This window comes from Gorilla gorilla, chromosome 10 (assembly GCF_029281585.2).
Source record: "Gorilla gorilla gorilla isolate KB3781 chromosome 10, NHGRI_mGorGor1-v2.1_pri, whole genome shotgun sequence".
Taxonomy (NCBI): domain Eukaryota; kingdom Metazoa; phylum Chordata; class Mammalia; order Primates; family Hominidae; genus Gorilla; species Gorilla gorilla.
Genome location: NC_073234.2, coordinates 21,455,957 through 21,474,366, shown reverse-complemented (window position 1 = coordinate 21,474,366; position 18,410 = coordinate 21,455,957). Strand labels below are relative to the sequence as shown.

Sequence of the window (18,410 nt, the reverse complement as noted above, 5' to 3'; positions counted from 1 at the left end):
TGTTAACTTCACAGTAGCCACTGAGGACTTACTAGCTTTGTAACAAGAGACATGTGACTGAACTCTACTTCTCAGCAGAGGAGAACCCAAAGGCCAGATTTCCAGTGGGTTGACTTCTGCCCATGAAGAGCAGGTGCCCTCTAAGCTCTTTGGTGAACTTACCAATCTTATTTAGAAGATAAAAAAAAAAATGAGGAATGTGATAACTCCATGAGGCCCCAAGATAATATGGAGGCCTGAGCCACAGGGTAAATTTAGATTTTATTGCCTTTCTTTCTAGCTTATAAGGGGTGGAAGAGAAGCATGAGTGACTAGAATCGGCTTATATTCCTCCAGAAGATTGTTCCCTCATTAAAAAAAAAGAGAGAGAGAGAGAAAAGGAGAACAGGACTGGATTTGGAATCGTAGGTGTTTTCATTGATCCTTCACCCTCAGATTATCTTTTGTATGGTCATTTCTTTTGCAACCAACTTACAAAGCTAATTCTCTTTCCCATTGTACCCAATTTAAATATTAGAAAATAGAAAAGATACTAAAGGTAGTAATAACTTGGAAACACTCCTGTTTATCTAGTAATGTCTCTTTTTTCTTTGTAGACAATACGTTTTTATTGAATGCCTACTTTTACAAAGCTTTAACCTATATACAAGTAGTATGTAGTGATATATTTATATTCCTGCCTTGTTCCACAAAATTTCTGGGGTGGCTTACAAGAAAAACAATAAGACAGCATAGTATAAAAATAAATTGAAAAATAAGAACCAGAGAAAATAAATTAAAATAGAATGTCAAAACTAGGAGGAAGAAAATGGAACACATATTCAAACCATAATGTTTTCTAGTTTCTACAGTTGAACTGCAAATTTAACCTTGAACCAAAGTGAAAGGGGGAATATGGTCAGGGGTGTAGCTCTTGCTGCCTACAGCAATATCTTTCTGTACAGAAGTCTTTCTATCACAGAATTTCCTGCTTGCTTATGTAGAACATGTCTACATATATTCTCCACATAAAGGCGTCTTTTGTAGAACATGTCTACATATATTCTCCACATAAAGGCATATGACAAATTTTCTGGATTATTCAAGATCATCATTAAGAACATAATGATTTTCATGTTCTCTCAAGAATTATCAAAGCATTATTAGGATTGTTTGCCCCACACTGCTCTGATTTCTTGAATTCTTGACTCTGGTAACCTCCCTCCCCAAGTTTTGCTATCTCAGTTTCGCTTTGCAGTGTGGGAGACGGAAAAACAAGCTCATTAGAATTTTGGGTAAAGAGAGTGTAAAATGCATGGCAGGAGGTCTGAAGGATTCTGCTGTGGAAAAGGGACATCACATTAGAAAGTAGGTTTTGTGAGATCTATTTTAGCTGCTCATTAATTTTTTTCTTGTTTCTGGGTTTTCTGTTGTGAGAGCTGAGATAACCAGATAAGAGGCCTCTGATAAATGAGGTGTTACTGTCACCAAAGTAATAAGGACTCCTTGCATGCTTGCAGTTGTATGTTTTTCAAAACACCTTAACACTCATTATCTCATTTGATCCTTTAAACTGCCAGCAAAGTAGCTTCAGCAGATGTTAATTAACTTACAACAGAGAGATTAACTGGCATACACACAGCTAGAACTTTGGAATTGGGTTTAGAACTTAGGTTTCTTGGCTCTTTGTCATTGCTTTTTAACTCATTTAATTAGGAAATGGATAAAGTTATTGGAAAAAGTTTCCCAGAAGAGGTGGAAGCTGAGCCCTTCCCAGTATAACATCCATTCACTCATTCAACACTTATTTACTGAGCACTTACTATGTGACATTCATGTTGTGGACCTGGGGAATGGAGTAGTGAATCCAACAGACACAAATTCCTGCCCTTAAGGGGCTTACTTTCTAGTTACGGAAGACAGAAAATAAACCAAGAAGTAAATACAATGGATAGGATGTCGTGTAGGGATAAGGGTCAGGAGAAAGAATAAAGCAAATAAAGGAGATGAAAATGAAGTGGAAGTGGGAAGGTATTTTAAATAGAGTAGTCGGAGAAGGTCTTCCTGATGTAATATTTGAGGAAAACAGGGAGCAAGCCACATGGCTGTGAGAAGACAGATACATGCAAGGAAAGCAAATAACACAGAAGACATGGTGGTGGCAATTCCAGATAACCAGTTAGGGTCCCAATAGGAACAAATAGCACACCCCAATTAGGGTAATTCAAGGTGGGCATATGTATAGAGAAACCATTTACAAAGGGATAGGCAGGGAGTTGGGGAATTCCAGGGACGGCGTTGTAACCTGGAATTAACAATAGCAGAGCTCTTATCATCCCTAGACCTGCAGAAAGATAGAGAGGTCACTGCAACGTGGAATCGGGTAGAGGAGGTGACCTTGAGCAGGTGACTATTTAGGCAGAAGGCCAGGGGTCTCAATACTGCTGATGGCAGTAGGAAGCCAGAGAGCACAGCAGCCTGTTCATGTCAGATAGAGGACAGTAGAGAGTATATCTGGAAGGGGAAGATGGAAGATAGGCACACAGCTGGCAAGGCTGGAGAAGTGGGTGCCAGTTCCAGCTCTGGGATGAACAAGTTGTAAAACTTCGGTCAAGCCATGTTCCCTGTCTGGGCCAGTTTCTCCCCTCATAAAACAAATGGGGCCTCTCAGTGCTCTCTAAGCTTCTTTCTGACTCTAACATTTCCCAGACTCTGTGATTCAAAGGAGCCACATGATCTGTACATATGAGCCAACGAGGCCCAGGGAGGGGACTGGCTTTCCTGAAAGTTCACAGAGAGCAGGTACCAGGGGTGTGGCCAGGACTTGGGGTTGCATGATGTCCGCAGGCCTCAGAGAGGTTGAGAGGAGACAATTGTAGTGAAAGGGAAGATGGAGAATAAGGAGCATCCAGAGCAGTTGGTGAGGATGGTTGGAAGAAGTTTGTACTCCTATAGCAATTCTTTGCATGTGATTATGGGCGACGGTGGTCAGGTGTGGTTGCATGCAATTGGCATCAGAATCACCTGGCGTGCTTGCTAAAACCCTGGCTGTCCAGGTCCCATGCCACATTTGCTGAATCAGAATCTGCAGGGGCAAGGTCCGAAGATCTGCATATTTAATAATCTACCCAGTGATTTTTAGGAACTCTAGAGTGAACAAAAGAAAAAGATAAAAATAAAGATAGGGTGCACTGTCGTAGGCTTCATGACCTACTTACACTTGGGAATATGAAGTGTATTGCAAAGTACTCTGCCTCCTGCCTCCTGGGGATTTGACCACTGGGGTTCTGACCCCGCAAAGATAACCAAGTCTATCTGTGAAGGGCCTAGTTTTTATTTTTCTAATATTGTATGAACATTTGGCATTCAGTCCCTTTTAATGCCCTAGCCACCAGCTAGGTCTCTGGAACTTCTTTTCCTTTCCTTCCTTCCTCTCTTCCTTTTTTCCTTCCTCTTTCATCTTCCTTCCTCTTTCTTTGTTTCTTCTCTTTTCTCTCTCTTTCTTTCTTGCTTGTTTGCTTGCCCTTCCTTCCTTCCTCCCTCCCTCCCTCTCTTCCTTCTTTCCTTCCTTCCTTCCTCTCTCTTTCTTTTTCTTGCTTGCTTGTTTGCTTCTCCTTCCTTCCTTCCTTCTTTCCTTCTCCTTCCTTCCTTCTTTCCTTCCTCCCTTCCTTCCTTTTTTCCTTTCTTTCTCTTTCTTTCTTTTTCTTTCACTTGCCTGCCCTCCCTCCCTCCCTTCCTCCCTTCCCTCTTGCCTTCCTCCCTCCCTTCCTTCTTCTTTTCTTTCTCTTTCTTTCTTTCTTTCTTTCTCTTGCCTGCCTTCCGTCCCTCTCTTCCTCCCTTCCTCCTTCCCTTCCTTCCTTCCTCTTTCCTTCCACCTTCCTTCCTTCCTTTTTCTTCTTCCTCTTTCTTTCTCTTGCCTGCCTTCCCTCCCTCTCTTCCTCCCTTCCTCCTTCCCTTCCTTCCTTCCTCTTTCCCTTCCTTCCTTCCTCTTTCCATCCACCTTCCTTCCTTTTTCTTCTTCCTCTCTTTCTTTCTTTCTTTCTTTCTTTCTTTCTTTCTTTCTTTCTTTCTTTCTTTCTTTCTTCGCTTGCCTGCCTGCCCTCCCTCCCTTCCTCCTTCCCTCCCTCCCTCTCTTCCTTCCTTCCTCCCCCTTCCTTCCTTTCTTCCTTTCTCTCTTTCTTTTGCTTGCCTGCCTGCCCTCCCTCCCTCCTTCCTTCCTTCCCTTCTTTCTTTCTTTCTCTTTCTCTCTCCTTCCTCCTTCCTTCCTCCCTCCTTCCCTCCCTCCCTCCCTTCCTTCCTCTTCTTCTTTCTTTCCCCTGCCCTGTGTTTCCCTCCCTTCTCCTTCCCTCCTTCCCCTCTCTTCCCCTTCCCCTTCCCCCTTACCTTCCCTTTCCTTCCCTTTTCTTCCCTCCCTTCCACTTCTCTTTCCTGCTCTGCCCTGCCTCCCCTCCACTCCCCTGCCCTGCCCTGCACTATTTTCCCTGCCCTTCCCTGGCCTCCCCTCCCCTCCCCTCCCATCCCTTCCTCTCCCCTCTTCTCCTCTCCCCTCCCTTACCCTTCCCTTCCCTTTCTCTCTTTTGGGGGGTGGTGTTTAAAATTAGTATAAAATGGCAAAGCAGGAGGAGTTGACCTTGAAAAAGTATGGTTGGACTAATGATCAAACTTTTTAGAATTCTTTCATAACCTCAAGAGAAACAACTCAACCTTTCCCTCTTATTTTCTCTCTTATTTACCCCTGGAAGTGGGAGATTATGGATTAATGCCCACCACATTCAGAGACTGAAAATATTTGTGAGTTTGGGTACTGCATTGTGGTGGAAGTGTGGGAGTGATCATGATGCCTCCTTGATCAATATCATCTTTCCTAAGGTCAGTTGTCAGGGCCCTGGGAGTTGACTTTACTATTGAATAACTTTTTAGTGCACTTTGCCATGGAAAGAAACTCAAGCCTCATTGACCATATCAGAGGAGGGTAAACACCTTTCTTGCTCCTTCATATGAAAGTTATTGTTGCTTTTTTATGGACAGAAAATTACAGGTTGATGGAACTATATTTTCATGGACATTTTAGTGTCAGAGTCTTTAAACAACATGTATGCTTTGGGAACCTCCCCTCCCTGATCAGGAGACGATGTCTTAATTATTTTGACCAAAGCCAGACCGTGTTGTGTGTTGTAAACATCTGGTTTATCATTCATCCAGCTGAACTGGTTTACATTTTCTTAGAAGAAAAGGCTTGGGATTAAAGGCATTTAAGTAATTAAGCACACGTCAAGACAATTTGGTGATGGGTAAATATAGTCTCTGTTAAATGCACCGTCTGGGAGTTCTGGTTTAGATTTACGTCCGGCTGGAGTGCAGGGATGAAAGCACAATGCCAGGTGGACTGGGCCCTGTTCTGGGGAGAATCAAAACCAAATGGATTTTCAGGAGTATGGCACCATTCCTCTAAGTACCTGTCCCAATGGATAAAAGTTTCCTTTGAGTTTGGCCTGGAGGGAATGGCACTGCAGTCCCTGTCACCCAGCAGCACTTGTAGATTTAATGAGACTCTTTGGGAGGTAGACCATAAACTTCTGTGCTTTGGTTGTTCCTTTGTGTCCAGGAAACCAGATATGTCTATGAAGCTCAATGCTAGGTCTCAGGCTTTGTATGACAAGTATGTGTTTTCAGGTACCAATGACGGGGCCTAAGCCTGCCCTGGTCATGTTTCTTGGCCCTGCCCCTGTGGATGTGGGACAGTGTTGCTAGGCCTGGTTGTGTCAGGCTGCACAGATGTGTGGTCCATGCTGGGCAGGGAGGAAACATGAGTCTTTTCCTTTGGAGGTTTTTAGTTCTAAGCACTAGGCATGAAGTACCTGGTGATTTGAAGGAGACATGGGCACGTTGACTTCGAGGATCAGTAAGGGGCTCCTCAGGGGCTATACTTTGAGCTGAGACGTTGTTCCTGTTAAGGGAGACAGGGAAAGGAAAATGTCCTCAGCACTCTCTTCTTCTCACTGTCTCCCATCCTGAAAGTAACAGGACAAAAGGTTGGGTCTCTGTGTCTCTCCCTGGGTCGAGAGCTGAGAGGAAAGAATATAGATGCAATCCTGAAGAAGAAAGCTTTGCCATTATGGCCAGATGGATGGCGCATGATGGAACCAATTAGCCCATTTTTTGCTGAAAAGAAAGAAAAAAATCAGAATTTCAATTTTCAAAGCAGGGACTCTTTTTTAAAAACGTTTGATTATTTTCTTCTTGTTTTAAACTGATTTCCATGCTTGTTTGGGGGTAGAATCTTGGTTTCTGAAGTCTGGGTGAACGGGGAGGCCAAAGCAAATCCCTGTTGTTGGGTAAAGTTGTGGATGGATGCTTACTTTTCAGCGTGCGTCTCCCGCCCCATTCCTCCTCCTCTAATGTACTTTCTCCTCCCTTCCCTTATCAGCCACTGATTGGGATCGCCCACAGGATACCACCTGAAAAGTAGGGAGTACACTGCTAGAGGGTACAGAGAAACATCCAGTTGCGGCATTTTGGGGGCTCTGGTTATCTGAGTCAGGACAACTCTGGTTTTATAACTTGAATCTTTGCTCCAAAGCAAAGGACCTTTTACCTTGACTTTCTGTCTTAGGAGACAGAACAATCAGCTGGAGTGTAAAGTTTCTTCATGAGTATAGGATGCTCAACGAAGCAGTGAGGAAGGCGATGAACAAGAGGAGTACTGAGATAACTGCAGCCGTAGGGCCGGTGACTGTTAGGGCTGCCATCTCTTCTGTGTTTCCAGCTGTGAGCTAAGTGCGGTGAGACACACAGGTGAGAGGAGTGCTCTCTGACGCAGGTCAGGCCTCTGGGGAACACAAAACAATGAGCAAACCTTGTCCTGGAAGTGAAGCAAGCTGCCCACTTCCAGCTGCACCGTGCACAGGAAGCTTTATTTGAGATGGGGGACAGGGCGCATGGCTTTAGTGTCCCAATAATTTGAGACATTTCTGAGGATCTGGCAGCTGGGACCAGGAGTTCAGGTTGTCGGTCTAATTGTCTAATGCTTCCAGACACTCGGCTGCCATGCAAAGTCAAGCTGAGAATTAGCAGCTGAGCTAAGTCGGTGAAAACACCTGCTGTACTTTTCCACAGAGTTTTGGGACTGTCTTAAGGGTATATACAGCTGCCACGGCAACTGTGGGGTGTGACTGTATGGATTGGGTTGGGTAGGTTCTGGGGTGCGGTCTAGCTGGGGGGCCCTACCTGCCTGTGATGCTTCAACCCCTATCCATGCCTACAGCACTTTGTAGCTTTTAACTACAAACTCCCACAAACTCCCCTCCCGGTTTGGGACTCCTCCCTTTGATTATGGTAGGGTGGCTTCACATTGCTGTGGTTATGGCTCTTGAACTGAGTAATGATGCTCAGAGTGAAATTGTAGTCTTGTGAGTCAGACAAATCTGCAGCTTAGCGAACCTCCAGGCACCCTTCCCCCATCTGCACTCCCTCTCCCCACCCTCTGCTCCTCTCACCCCACAAAGTTATTTCTCATGTTTTATGTGCATGCCAAGGAAGAAACTTAAAGTCAGGAAAGGACTGGCCCTTTGGTGACGCAGCAGTACCAAAACACTTAGCTTTCAACTCATTGGAAGAGCAGCCACTTCTACTGGGCACACCCGGCAGCCTGCCGCGGGCCTCTGCTCCCACGTGGGGCCCGGAGAATAGTCTTTGTGCCATCCAATGTCCTGGAACTGTGGCAAATGGGGGCGAGGTTTGAGGAAGAGGAGGCTGATGGAGGGGAGAGGATTGTCTGAGATCCTCTGCGGGTCTCTGAGCATGTGGGTGGGGCATTGGGTAAGAGCGGGAGGTGGGAAGCCATGAATTTTAATGAGTAAATGTTGTCTAGATTTGTTATCCAACCTCGGCGTTTATTCAGAGCCATGCAAATGCAGATTTCTTAGCATTTGGACATCATACATCTTTCCCTCCAAAACCAATTATCTCCTCATCTCACTACAGTCTACAGTCTCTTTGGAAAGAATGGTTCAGGGCAGAAAGTAAGTGCGAGACAAGGGAAATCATTGTGTACCAGAAATTCCCCCTCTCCTCCCCCTCCATGATTAAATGTGGATCCTCGTATGGCGGGATCCTTGGTACTACGAGTTGGTGAGACATAATCCCTCCCATCTGGAAGCCAGCGACCTAGGACAGACCATCCCGACTCAGACAGAACACACAGACCACTTTATAGTCTCTGAAAAAAACCAAGAATGAAACAAGTAAATAACGATGACTTTATGCTGCGCAGAAGGTTCTCTGTTGTGAGTATAATGGAGTTGGAGGGACAGAGCCATTTGTTCATTTCACATTTGTTTAGTAGGGTCTGCTATGTGCAAGTGGTGTGAGACACTGTTGGAATTAAAACGTAAATCCCTTGTATAGTTTTCAAACTTTTTGGTCTCAGGGTAACTTCACACTTTTAAAAATTATTGGGAACACCCAAAGGGTGTTTGCGTGGCTATGTCGACCAATGTTTACTGCATGAGAAGTTAAGGCTGAGAAATTGTGAAAGTGCAAGAATACACAAACACACATGCCATTAGCCATAGGGGATGATGTCAGCATGTGCCACAACACCCCACTATGTACTTGTGAGAGAAGAGTGAGAAAGCAGTTAGAAACCATTAGTGCTGTTAGAAAAATAGTTTTCCTCCAGGGACCCCTGAAAGCCTCATGAGGACTCCCAGGGCTCCCCAGACCACATTTTGAGAACCACTGCCCTGTTGCTTCCTGCCCACCTCAGGGATATTATGGTCCAGGCGGCAGATCAGTCACAGCGAACACTGCCTTGTGAAACAGCAGGAAGGAGCTCAAAGTGCAGTCGGATGCTCTCATACACTTTTATAGATCATGATTAAAATGATCCATATAACCATTCCTATGCGGTCATGGAGCACAGAGATTCTCACCTGATGGTGGTGGAAGGTTATTGGAATGGAATGACTGGAATCTTTGAAGATAGGAGGAATGTGAACTTTGAGACAGCATATTTGATATTAAAACATAATTTTGTATTTAGGGAATGAAAAAATATTGTTCTTATACTAAGAACCAGAGCTTGACAAAAAGTTCTAGCCTGGATGATATAGAGGAGGATGCAGTGATTCTCAACTGGGGGGGCATGTGAAAGTTTATTTATCAAAAAACAGGGGTTAAGTTGAGAAACGCTTGCCCCAGAGTTACTATTTTCATCTCCCTTTCTTCCATAGGTATTAACTCTCTGATCGCAAACAATATCTATGAGGCTGCCTACCCTCTTCATGACGTAAGTACTATTTTCATCAGCATGCTCTCTGTAGTCTTCAAAACGTTGAAAACCACAACTTTTCGTGGCAGTGAAATGGGTGAATACCTGCAGGGTGAGGCAGGAGTGAATCATGACATTAAAATACCTTGGCTGACCCTGGACCACTCATTGCTGACAATAATCCCCAGTTTGATTTTTGCCAATCATCTCAAACTGTCTCGCCAATGATTTCCCCAGATGACACAATAAACTGGGCTTTGTTTGAGCTTTTCTTGTACTCCCTAGATTTATTTTTAGCAAAAGTGTAACTATACAGATGTGGCATGAGGTGATTAAAGGGAGGAGATATTGATGAGGGTGGTGGATGGTGGTGGAAGGAGACTGAAAGGCCTGAGTAATCCCTAACCTGGACTGTCAGACGTCTCCTTAGCTGCCTGAAAGTGATATTTTGTATGGGAGAGTTTTGTGCAGATGTGAAATTCCTCCTTAACATGCAGGTACATATTAACGAAAGATCATTATTTAAAAAAATTTTTTTTTGAAGAAAATCTCTCAGAATTCCTTGTACAATGCTTTGGTTAAGTAAAGAAAACAGAATGACTGTAATGAAAGCTCTCCTTGACTGGAGATAATGTTACGAACATACCATGATACAATGCAATGGTATTCTTCAAGACAGTTTATGAGAATGTAACTGGTCCTTGAGCTAAATGCTCCATGGCTTCACTATTCATCAGACTGGTCAGGTCTTGGGCACCTGCCATGCGGTAGTGCCATTTGAGACTGCTGAGGTGGGGCTCCCTGACTGCCAGCAGGAATTTTTCAGATGGCAGTCTTCTAATTCCTGACATATTTGCAGTGGCATATGCACTGCTAAGTTCTGCAGTTATGGACAGAGTGAGCATGTCATGGCACAGGTGCTTTTCACGTGATGGGCTAAACCATTTAAAGTCTGGAGCTCTGCCATTGCATTGCTACGAGGGGTCACAGGCTGATCTCTGAAGTGGATGAGGGGGCACATCTTCATGTGAGAAGTTATCCCAGGAAATGTGGCAAGTGTTGATGGCTCAGAAAATGGAATATCAGCCCCTTACCATGCCATGCTTTTGAGCTTCCTTAAATGGGAATGAAAAAAAAACAATGATATTAGAAAATAAAAAAGAAAATCCTTTCTCCTTTGGCACCTGCTTCTGGTAATTTCATTGGCTTTATCCAGCATCACTTTTTCTCCACAGGGTGAATACGATAGTCCAGAGGGTGATATGAATGACAGGAAGGTAAGCCTGCCTCGTGCAGCATCCTGGACTTTGGGCATGCGAGACTACGGGTGGGTGTGGAAGTGGCTAGAAGTGTCTTAGATGTTCTCTTTACCTGCTTATCTACTTTCCAACAATTTTACCAGCTCCCCCCTTTCCCCCACCCAGGTATTTGGAAATGTGAGGGTGGTTGCTACTGCATTTAGTGCCTGGAGAGCCACAATGCCAACTGTTCTGAAATATATCCAATGGCCCTCCACACACAGCCCTCACCCCACCCTCCCATGGCAAGAGAGCACCAGTTGAGAAACATTGGCTGTCCAAATTCCTTAACTGATATATGCAGAAACGGAGACACAGAAACTTGAGCACCTTGGCCTAGATCACACAGCCACAGGAAACAGAGATGGGGCTCGGAACACCTCTAGCCCTCAAATCCAGGGCTCTTGCTTAAAACATGTGATGATCCATGCCATTATAGCTTTTGGAGGGTCAACTTTAGGTGATTCTTCTTTCCTTTTAGGCAGGCAGGTGGAGTATAGCCACTCCCAAATTATAGATGAGCAATCTGAGTGTGAGGGAGGCTCAGTTGTGCTTTGTAGTTCAAGAAACTAGGAATTGGAGGTTACAGTTAGGGGAAGGAAAATGGCCCAACCTCTTCAGTGGGGATGCACCGATGATCCCCTTATGCCATCCTCCTGCTGGCTTCTCCCCACCTTCAACAACTCTAGTGAGCAGAGGAGGGTGGGCGATGGTGGGAGGGATGAGGAGCTGAAGCTCAAGCAACTTCCCTCCCCCACTCTGTTGTCTGGAAAATCATTCATGCCCCAAGTTGCCTTTTGAGCAGGCTTCTTTTTATCCTGCCTATTAGTCCCTGTTATGAAGTGTTAAGTATTAAAAACATAAAAGGTCTTTTCCAGAAATACTGTGGTGATTGCTTACACATGTCCCCTCTCTGCCTGCCCAGGGAATCTGCTGTAGTATTGCGATGTCTTAACCTCATCTGTTTTCTATCCGATGCTAATAGTCTCGGTGTTTAATTTCCTGAAAAGTCCCGCATCAGATTTAAAGGAAAAGGAGGAAGCATGTCTCACCACATCTCACCTCTCTCGCCCAACCATTTTCTGTCCTCCCACTCTCTAATTTTTCCTTCCTTCCCTTTAAATGGTGATCACCATCCATTGCCTGCATAAGAAAACAGGTGGTGACCCCAGCCTGTCTAGGATCATTACGGAGACCAGGAACACACAGCAAGTCATAGGAGAGATCAGTCAGCCTTCTGTTACCTGCACTAATGGAAGAAGTAAATTGTGGACTATTTACAATATATATGTTGTAGATATAAAAATATGTATTTGTCTTTGGAAAGATATGAAATTACTGTTAACCACAGCAATGCCTTTTAACAAAAAATTTTCCCATCAGAAAATGTTTCTCTTTGGCTGATATAGTGAAGTCAGGGTCCACTCCACCTGGTAGAATAGGTGGGAACTAGGAGGCAGGGAGAGCCCAGCCAGGATGGAATTGCATCTCCATGGATAACTCCCAAAGTTGATGTCAGAAAGATGCTTCGTGAAGGTGAACAAGTCTTTGAAGGACAAGATGACCCTTTCTTGTGGCCTTTCCTTGGGCTTGCTGGCCAGTCTTGGTGATACCTAGCCAGGAGAGAAGACTGGTTTTAATGTCCCTGAATGTTCGTGAAGTCAGGACTAAAACCTTAGTGTCCAAATCCCAGCTAGTGCTGTGTGGTCATGTTGACACAGCTTCTTCTGTTAAGCAAGAGAGATTCTCATGGCAGGGCTAGATTTGTTTCTGTAGTTTTAGTGGTATGTGGGTGGTGCCTACAACATATCCTGAAGGAGAAAGAGCAAAAACGCCCAAGTGTGTGCTGCATATTTATTTGTTTTCATTATATTATAACTGTCAAGTGTTCTTCGAGGTGGTTGCAGGAAGCATTTTGCTTAGGTGCCAGGAAGGACCCCCTGCATTTGGAGCTGAAGGACATGGAGAAGGCTTGGGAGCTGCAGTGTAGGGTGGCCTCTCTGGGGCCTGTAGGGATTATTTGCCATGGTGTCCCAACCTGCCCATCCTGCCAGCACCTGGATGTTCTCCTTCACTCTTCCTTACCATTTGTGGCTGTTCCCATGTTCTCCCCAAGGCTAAGGCTCATTGCAGGCAGATTCTAGGCAAGCCAAGAGGCCCTAGAGAATGTCAGTCTCCCTCTCTTGAAGCTCACCTGGTGCTATTGTGCAGCTTCCATGACTCAGCCCCAGGTAGGGGCTGGAAGTCTCTTTCTTTCCCCTCCTGGAGGGTCGTTAAGAAGAGGCTTCCTCCGTCTTGAGAACAAGGAATTCCTGCCTTCCTAGTTCCAGGACAACCGGAAGAGGGAGCAGCGTGGGGGTAGATGGGTCCCTCCTGGCTTCCAGTAGCTGCCTAGTTCCCCATTTGCCAAAGCTGCCTAGTGTCCTGGAAATTCCCAGAGAAGTGGCTGTCACCATCTGCTCAGGGCTGCCCGGCTCCCACTGGCTCTCTCTGGCTTCTTCACCCACTTACAGGGGAGAACCCAAAGTAGAACTTTGGATGTGACTTCCTTTAGCATTCTGGAAACCCTTAGTCCTGGATTTTCCAGCCTTTGCAGGTGGATGTCTTCCCTAGTGGATAGTTAGTAAGTGACCCACTGAAAACTGTGGAGAGAGTCACTCCTGCATTTTAAGACTTGCCTTCCTCACAAGAAAGGCACTTTTCTTCTTGGTTTCAACTGAGGATTCATTTTGCCATGCTGCACGACTTTCATGTTACTGTATGGAGAAGCTGAGACCTAGAGAGGTGGGGTTACTTGCTAAAATGTTCAAATAGGTTAGTGTGGCATCTGGGAGTAGAATCTAAGTCTCTTCCATTCAGGCTGCCCCATCCCTTGAATGCCTCCAAGGTGGCTATAGCATCTTTCTGCTTGTCTCAGGTCTAGCTGCTCTCTGAGGAGCTTGTGGCCTCAGAGAGGGTCATGAGTCCCACACACCTTGATGTTATCTGGCATTGCAAAGGGTTGTTGCAAAGGGTTTTTAACACTTGAGTTCCTTTATAGTCTCGTGAAATTCTTAAATTGATGACCTCTGTCAAATGTGATCCCTGGGGAGCCAAACTTGCTGCTTCTATCTCTGATCCATCAGGTGGGATGGTTCCTGCTGTAAAGGCTTGGGGCAGACAGACACATCTGGGATTACATCCAGGGCTCTGGAATCAGGCACTGTCCATTAAGAAGGAGCAGTAGTCCCTCCCTGGTTTATTTGCTAGCTTTGCCAGTTGGTGAAGAGAGGACATGGTGAACCTGTAAGGGAGAAAGTGGATTCACTAAGCTGCATTAGAAGGCTCTAGACTCTGCAAGTTTAAAGGGATTGTTACGTGTCTGTGCTTTACTCACACCATGCTGGTCCATATGGGGCAGGACTCCAGAGTGTGCCTCCCTTTACCCTGACTGCTGGTCCCTTCTGGGACCCTGCAAGCTGGAGTTCAGCATGATCCACTTGCTCTTAACTATGTGTGACTAAACCTTCTTAAAGATTGAGAAGGATCTACAGCACTCTCCACCTCCCTCCCTGCCTCCCCTGCAGGTGACAGAAGGCGTGTGAGCTGGCCGGGGCATCCAGGCATAATTGCTGCACCGCCTCCCAGCTTTGGTGCTCTGTCGCTCCAGCTGTCTGTTTCAGGGGCTGCCTGATCACGGCCTCCTCTGTATGCTTCTAGCTTTTCTGTATCAAGCCCAGATAGTTCTCTTGGCTCCTCCTCATCTATATCCACAAGCTGTGGATACATCTTTGTGCTTAGAAGAGACCATGGTGAGAGAGGGACTTTCTGGAAGTCTCTTTCAGCAGATCTGGGATTCAACCAGGGAAAAGGCTTCTGAGGTCAGCTCTCAGTTGAGGCCATATAGGGTTCCTGGGACATTTTTCGTTTTTGCCTTCAGGGCAGTGGCAGATAGGTGTTCTCAAGCTCAGGTTTTGCCTGGACATATGACTTGGGGAGGAATTTGCTCTGGAGGTCAGAGCCTATGAGACAGACAGTGACGTCCCATAGCTCTTGAGGGGGTGCCCTGCCTGCATCTCCTGACGCAAGCATATCTCCCTTTGGGCAACAAATGATGTCACTGTGACAACTAGGTGTTGGAGAGCCCAGGGTTTGCACTCAGGGGAGGGAGTAAAAACTCAGGCAGTAGAAGCACCCAAGATGTGGGAGGAGGAGATGTACTAATAAGAATAAGATTAGGTTAGCCACTGCCCTGGAGTGAGCAGGAGCAGTGCTCATGAATTCAGATGTTCCTCTGCCTTCATGCACTGAGTAACCCCTTTTGTATCTGGGTTTCCTCCATTGCAAGTGGTGGTAAATGCTGGTGCAGTTTGCCCTTTCAGGGCCTGTGTAGTTTCTGGTCCTGTTTTTGCAGTTGCTGGAAGACATTGTGACAATAAAAGTCTATCACCTTTAAGCAAGAACGCTGGTTCTCATTTCTATTTTAATATCATGTCTTTAAAGATTCTTAGGTAAACAGGATGGCTCTCTGTAGGGCTGATGTTCAGATGGGCTTCCGAAGTACCTGATTAGAGTAGGTTCTCCTTGACAGATTTCCTCGTGAATTGTGTGTGATGTGGTAGGAGAATAAATAATGTAACAAAATAGCAGCTGTATTATAAATCTGTCAATTCTAGACATATAATCTAATAAAATGCCGATATTGATTCAGCATGGATACCTAGATGAAGTCTAATGATGATCCTTTACTGAATGATTTTATTTACTGGGATTGATACACAGGTTTAGTGAGACACATGTCAGTCCTGCTAAAGTTGCTGCAGAAATATTCCAAGATGGCCTGGCCTGATGTGTTTGGTTTTGCCCCTACCCCTCTCCTGGAGCCACTCTTGTCAAGGTGATCAGTGACCTCAAAGCCACTGAGTCCAGTGGCCACTGCTCATCTGACCTGACCCATTAGCAACATTTGACACAGCTTGTCATCTTCTTTTGTTTGAAATCCTTTCTCCCCTTAGCTTCCTGGATGCCACACACTTCTGGTTCTCCTCCACATCACTGGGCCTCTCCTTCTCTCTCCTTTACTCGTTCTTCATCACCCTCTTGACCTCTAAATGGTGGCGTGCCCAGGGCCCAGACCTCAGGCTTCTTCTATACTTACTATCTCTTCTTTGGCAATAACATCCATCATTTAATGACTTTACAAATTGCCTCCTCTTCAATAACTCTCAAATGTACTGGACTCTTCTTTGAACTTCAGATTTTCATATCTAGCTGTTCACCATGCCCCTGAATACCCAAAGAGCATCTCAAAAAATGCATCCCCAAGTGAGCTCTTAATTCCACCCCCACTAACCTGTCCTTCCCACAGTCTTTCTCATTTCAGTAAAAGGCATCACCATGACTCAGTGGCTCAGGCCATGTTCTTATTAACTCTCATCCCACATCCAATCCAGCAGTAAATCTTACAGGCTTTACCTTTAAAATCTAAGCAGAATCAACTAGTTCTTACTGTATCTGCTGCTGCCCCCATGGTGCAAGCCATCATCATCTCTTCCCTGGACCATTCCAGTAACTTCCCTATGCCTCTGATCACTCTCAGTCTGTTCTCCACACAGCAGCCAGAGTGAGCCTTCTGCAATCTCAGTCAGATTGTTTCGCCGTCTACTGCAAATCTCCCAGTGGCTTCCTTCAAAACCCAAATTTCATCCAGTGTTGATACAAAGATTTTAGCATGACCTGCAAATCCCCAAGAGATCTGGCCATCCTGGTTCTTTCTGACTTTGTCTCCCAAGTTCTCCCCGTGCTCACTCTGCCCCAGCCACACTGGTTCCCTGTTCTTCCTAGGATGTGCCATATGCACTTGCCTTGGGGCATTTGCACAAGAAGACTGTCCTGCCTGGGACACCCTCCCCCCTTCCTTTGTGTCTCAGCTCAATGTCACCTCCTCAGAGAGGCCTTCCCTGGCCATCCGGTCTACAACAGCATCCTACTCCTCTCCCTTCCTTCACATTCTACTCCCTGACCTTGATTAATTTTTCTTCACTAAGATTTCAAAATCTTATCTGTTTATATGTTTATATTTATCTCTCCACACCAGGGTGTAAGCAGACTGTGGCTTATTGCTGTATCCAGTGTGGGGACAGTGCCTGGCACATAAGGAGATGTCAATAAATACTTGTTAAATGAGTGAATCATGAACGTTAGGGCTCATTTTGCTGGACTAGGCAAGACGTGGGAATAAAGAAGACGGGGTTCTGCTAATCAGGTGCAGGACTGCCTCAGAGTGTGATAAAGTTCATCTCTATTGTTTGAGGAAGGAGAAGCCAGTTTCCATAGCCTCCCGATTCTGAACATCTCCCCCTGGATGTCTCATGAGAATTTCTTAGAAGCTGGACTTTGGGGATAAAAATCTGACTTGTTAGGATGGACAAAATCAGGTGAAGTTTCCCATCTCTACCTCTAACCTGTTTCCTTATTTTCTTTGTTTAGCTGCTATATCAAGAATGGGCGCGCTATGGAGTGTTCTATAAGTTCCAACCTATTGACCTCATCAGGTAAGAGGTGGTAGGGAACTTTTGGAAGTATCCTGGAGATGCAAGTCCTGAAAGATGTATCATAAACCTTTTGACTCTGACAGTCCTTTGCTCAAGTGGAGGGATCTTCTTTTCTAGCGTCTATGATCCCCTCCTCTGTGTCTCATGGGTGGGGAAGCAGCTGGGAACATGGGAGGGACATGGAGGCTGCGCGGGGCAAAAGATACTGTAGATTGATAGACCATGACCTGCAATGTTGAGGTCTTCAACATTGGTCTCTTTCCCTGCCTGTTCTCTGGGAGGGGTGCATGGAGCTGTCTCATTTCTTTTCCTTAGTCTTGTCCTAGAGAAGAACCTGGATGAAGCTGATTCTTGGGTTATGCCCAAGTGCCAGTGTTGATCCAGGAAAGGGTGGATTTAGCAAATCACATGGGGAATATGCTGGCTGGCCTGACAGAATGTGGACTTTTTATGGCTTTTCCAAATTAGAAAGGAGGAGAGACTAGGCCCTGGGTTTCTTCCCTTCTGTGTTGTCACAGAATGATGTCCTGTTTTCTGGCACCTTGGACATTTCCCCAGCTTCTGTTGAACATTAGTGAAAAGTCCTTGGAAATAACTTACTGGAATGTCGTAGGTCTGACTAGTTTAAAATGGCTTCAGGGGTCTAGAAACTCAATCTTCTGGCTGGAATGTTGGGCGGCAGCACTGTGTGACAGCACTGGCCTGAGAGTCTGGAGATGTGAGTTCTGGTCCGGGCCTGGCCACTAAGTGCTACCATTTCTTTGGGCAAGCCCCAATTCCTCTTTGATCTTCAGGGTCCTGGTTGTCCTAACTTGGGAGGCTGAGCTGAGGGATCTGTGAGTTCACATGGTAGAATGTGCTCATTTGGAAAAGATGGGCTGCTGGAGCCTGCAGGAGGAGGCTGCTCCATGGTAGACATGGTGGACTCACTGCCCTGAAGTCACCTAATGAGCTAATTCATCAGCCTGAGAATAGAGCGTGTTCCTGGCTGGTTGCCCTGGGCTGGAATTGTGAGAGGGGCAGCGGCCAGGAGAAGCGAGTCTAGAGGGAGGAATTGCAGCTTCTTCTTGGAAAGAGAAAGCCGCGTGGAGGCCAGAGTTTGGGCAGCTCACCTCCTACACAGAGATGCAGCGGCCCTCCCAGCGGACAGAGCTTGGTTGGATGTCTCTTGGAAGCAGGTGTTTGTTCCAGCTGAGGACCATGAACCAAGGTCTTGGGTGGGGGAGCAGGGACATGCGGGGCCTGTGACCAGGTGCCTTCACCCTGTCTCCCGTCCCCTGGCTGCCTTTCATGTGGCATGGGCCACCTAGACTGTTCTCTGGGCCACAC

At 45.8% G+C, this 18,410-nt stretch overlaps 1 protein-coding gene across 1 annotated transcript in view; it reads left to right on the top strand.

Moving 5' to 3' along the window:
- ANO2 (anoctamin 2) overlaps positions 1-18,410 on the top strand; it is a 386,124-nt gene that overhangs the window by 125,278 nt on the left and 242,436 nt on the right. Inside the window, exons 8-10 of the mRNA XM_031001166.3 lie at positions 9,213-9,268; positions 10,486-10,527; positions 17,017-17,081. Coding sequence (XP_030857026.2) covers positions 9,213-9,268; positions 10,486-10,527; positions 17,017-17,081 — 163 coding nt within the window. The remainder of the gene's footprint in view (positions 1-9,212; positions 9,269-10,485; positions 10,528-17,016; positions 17,082-18,410) is intronic.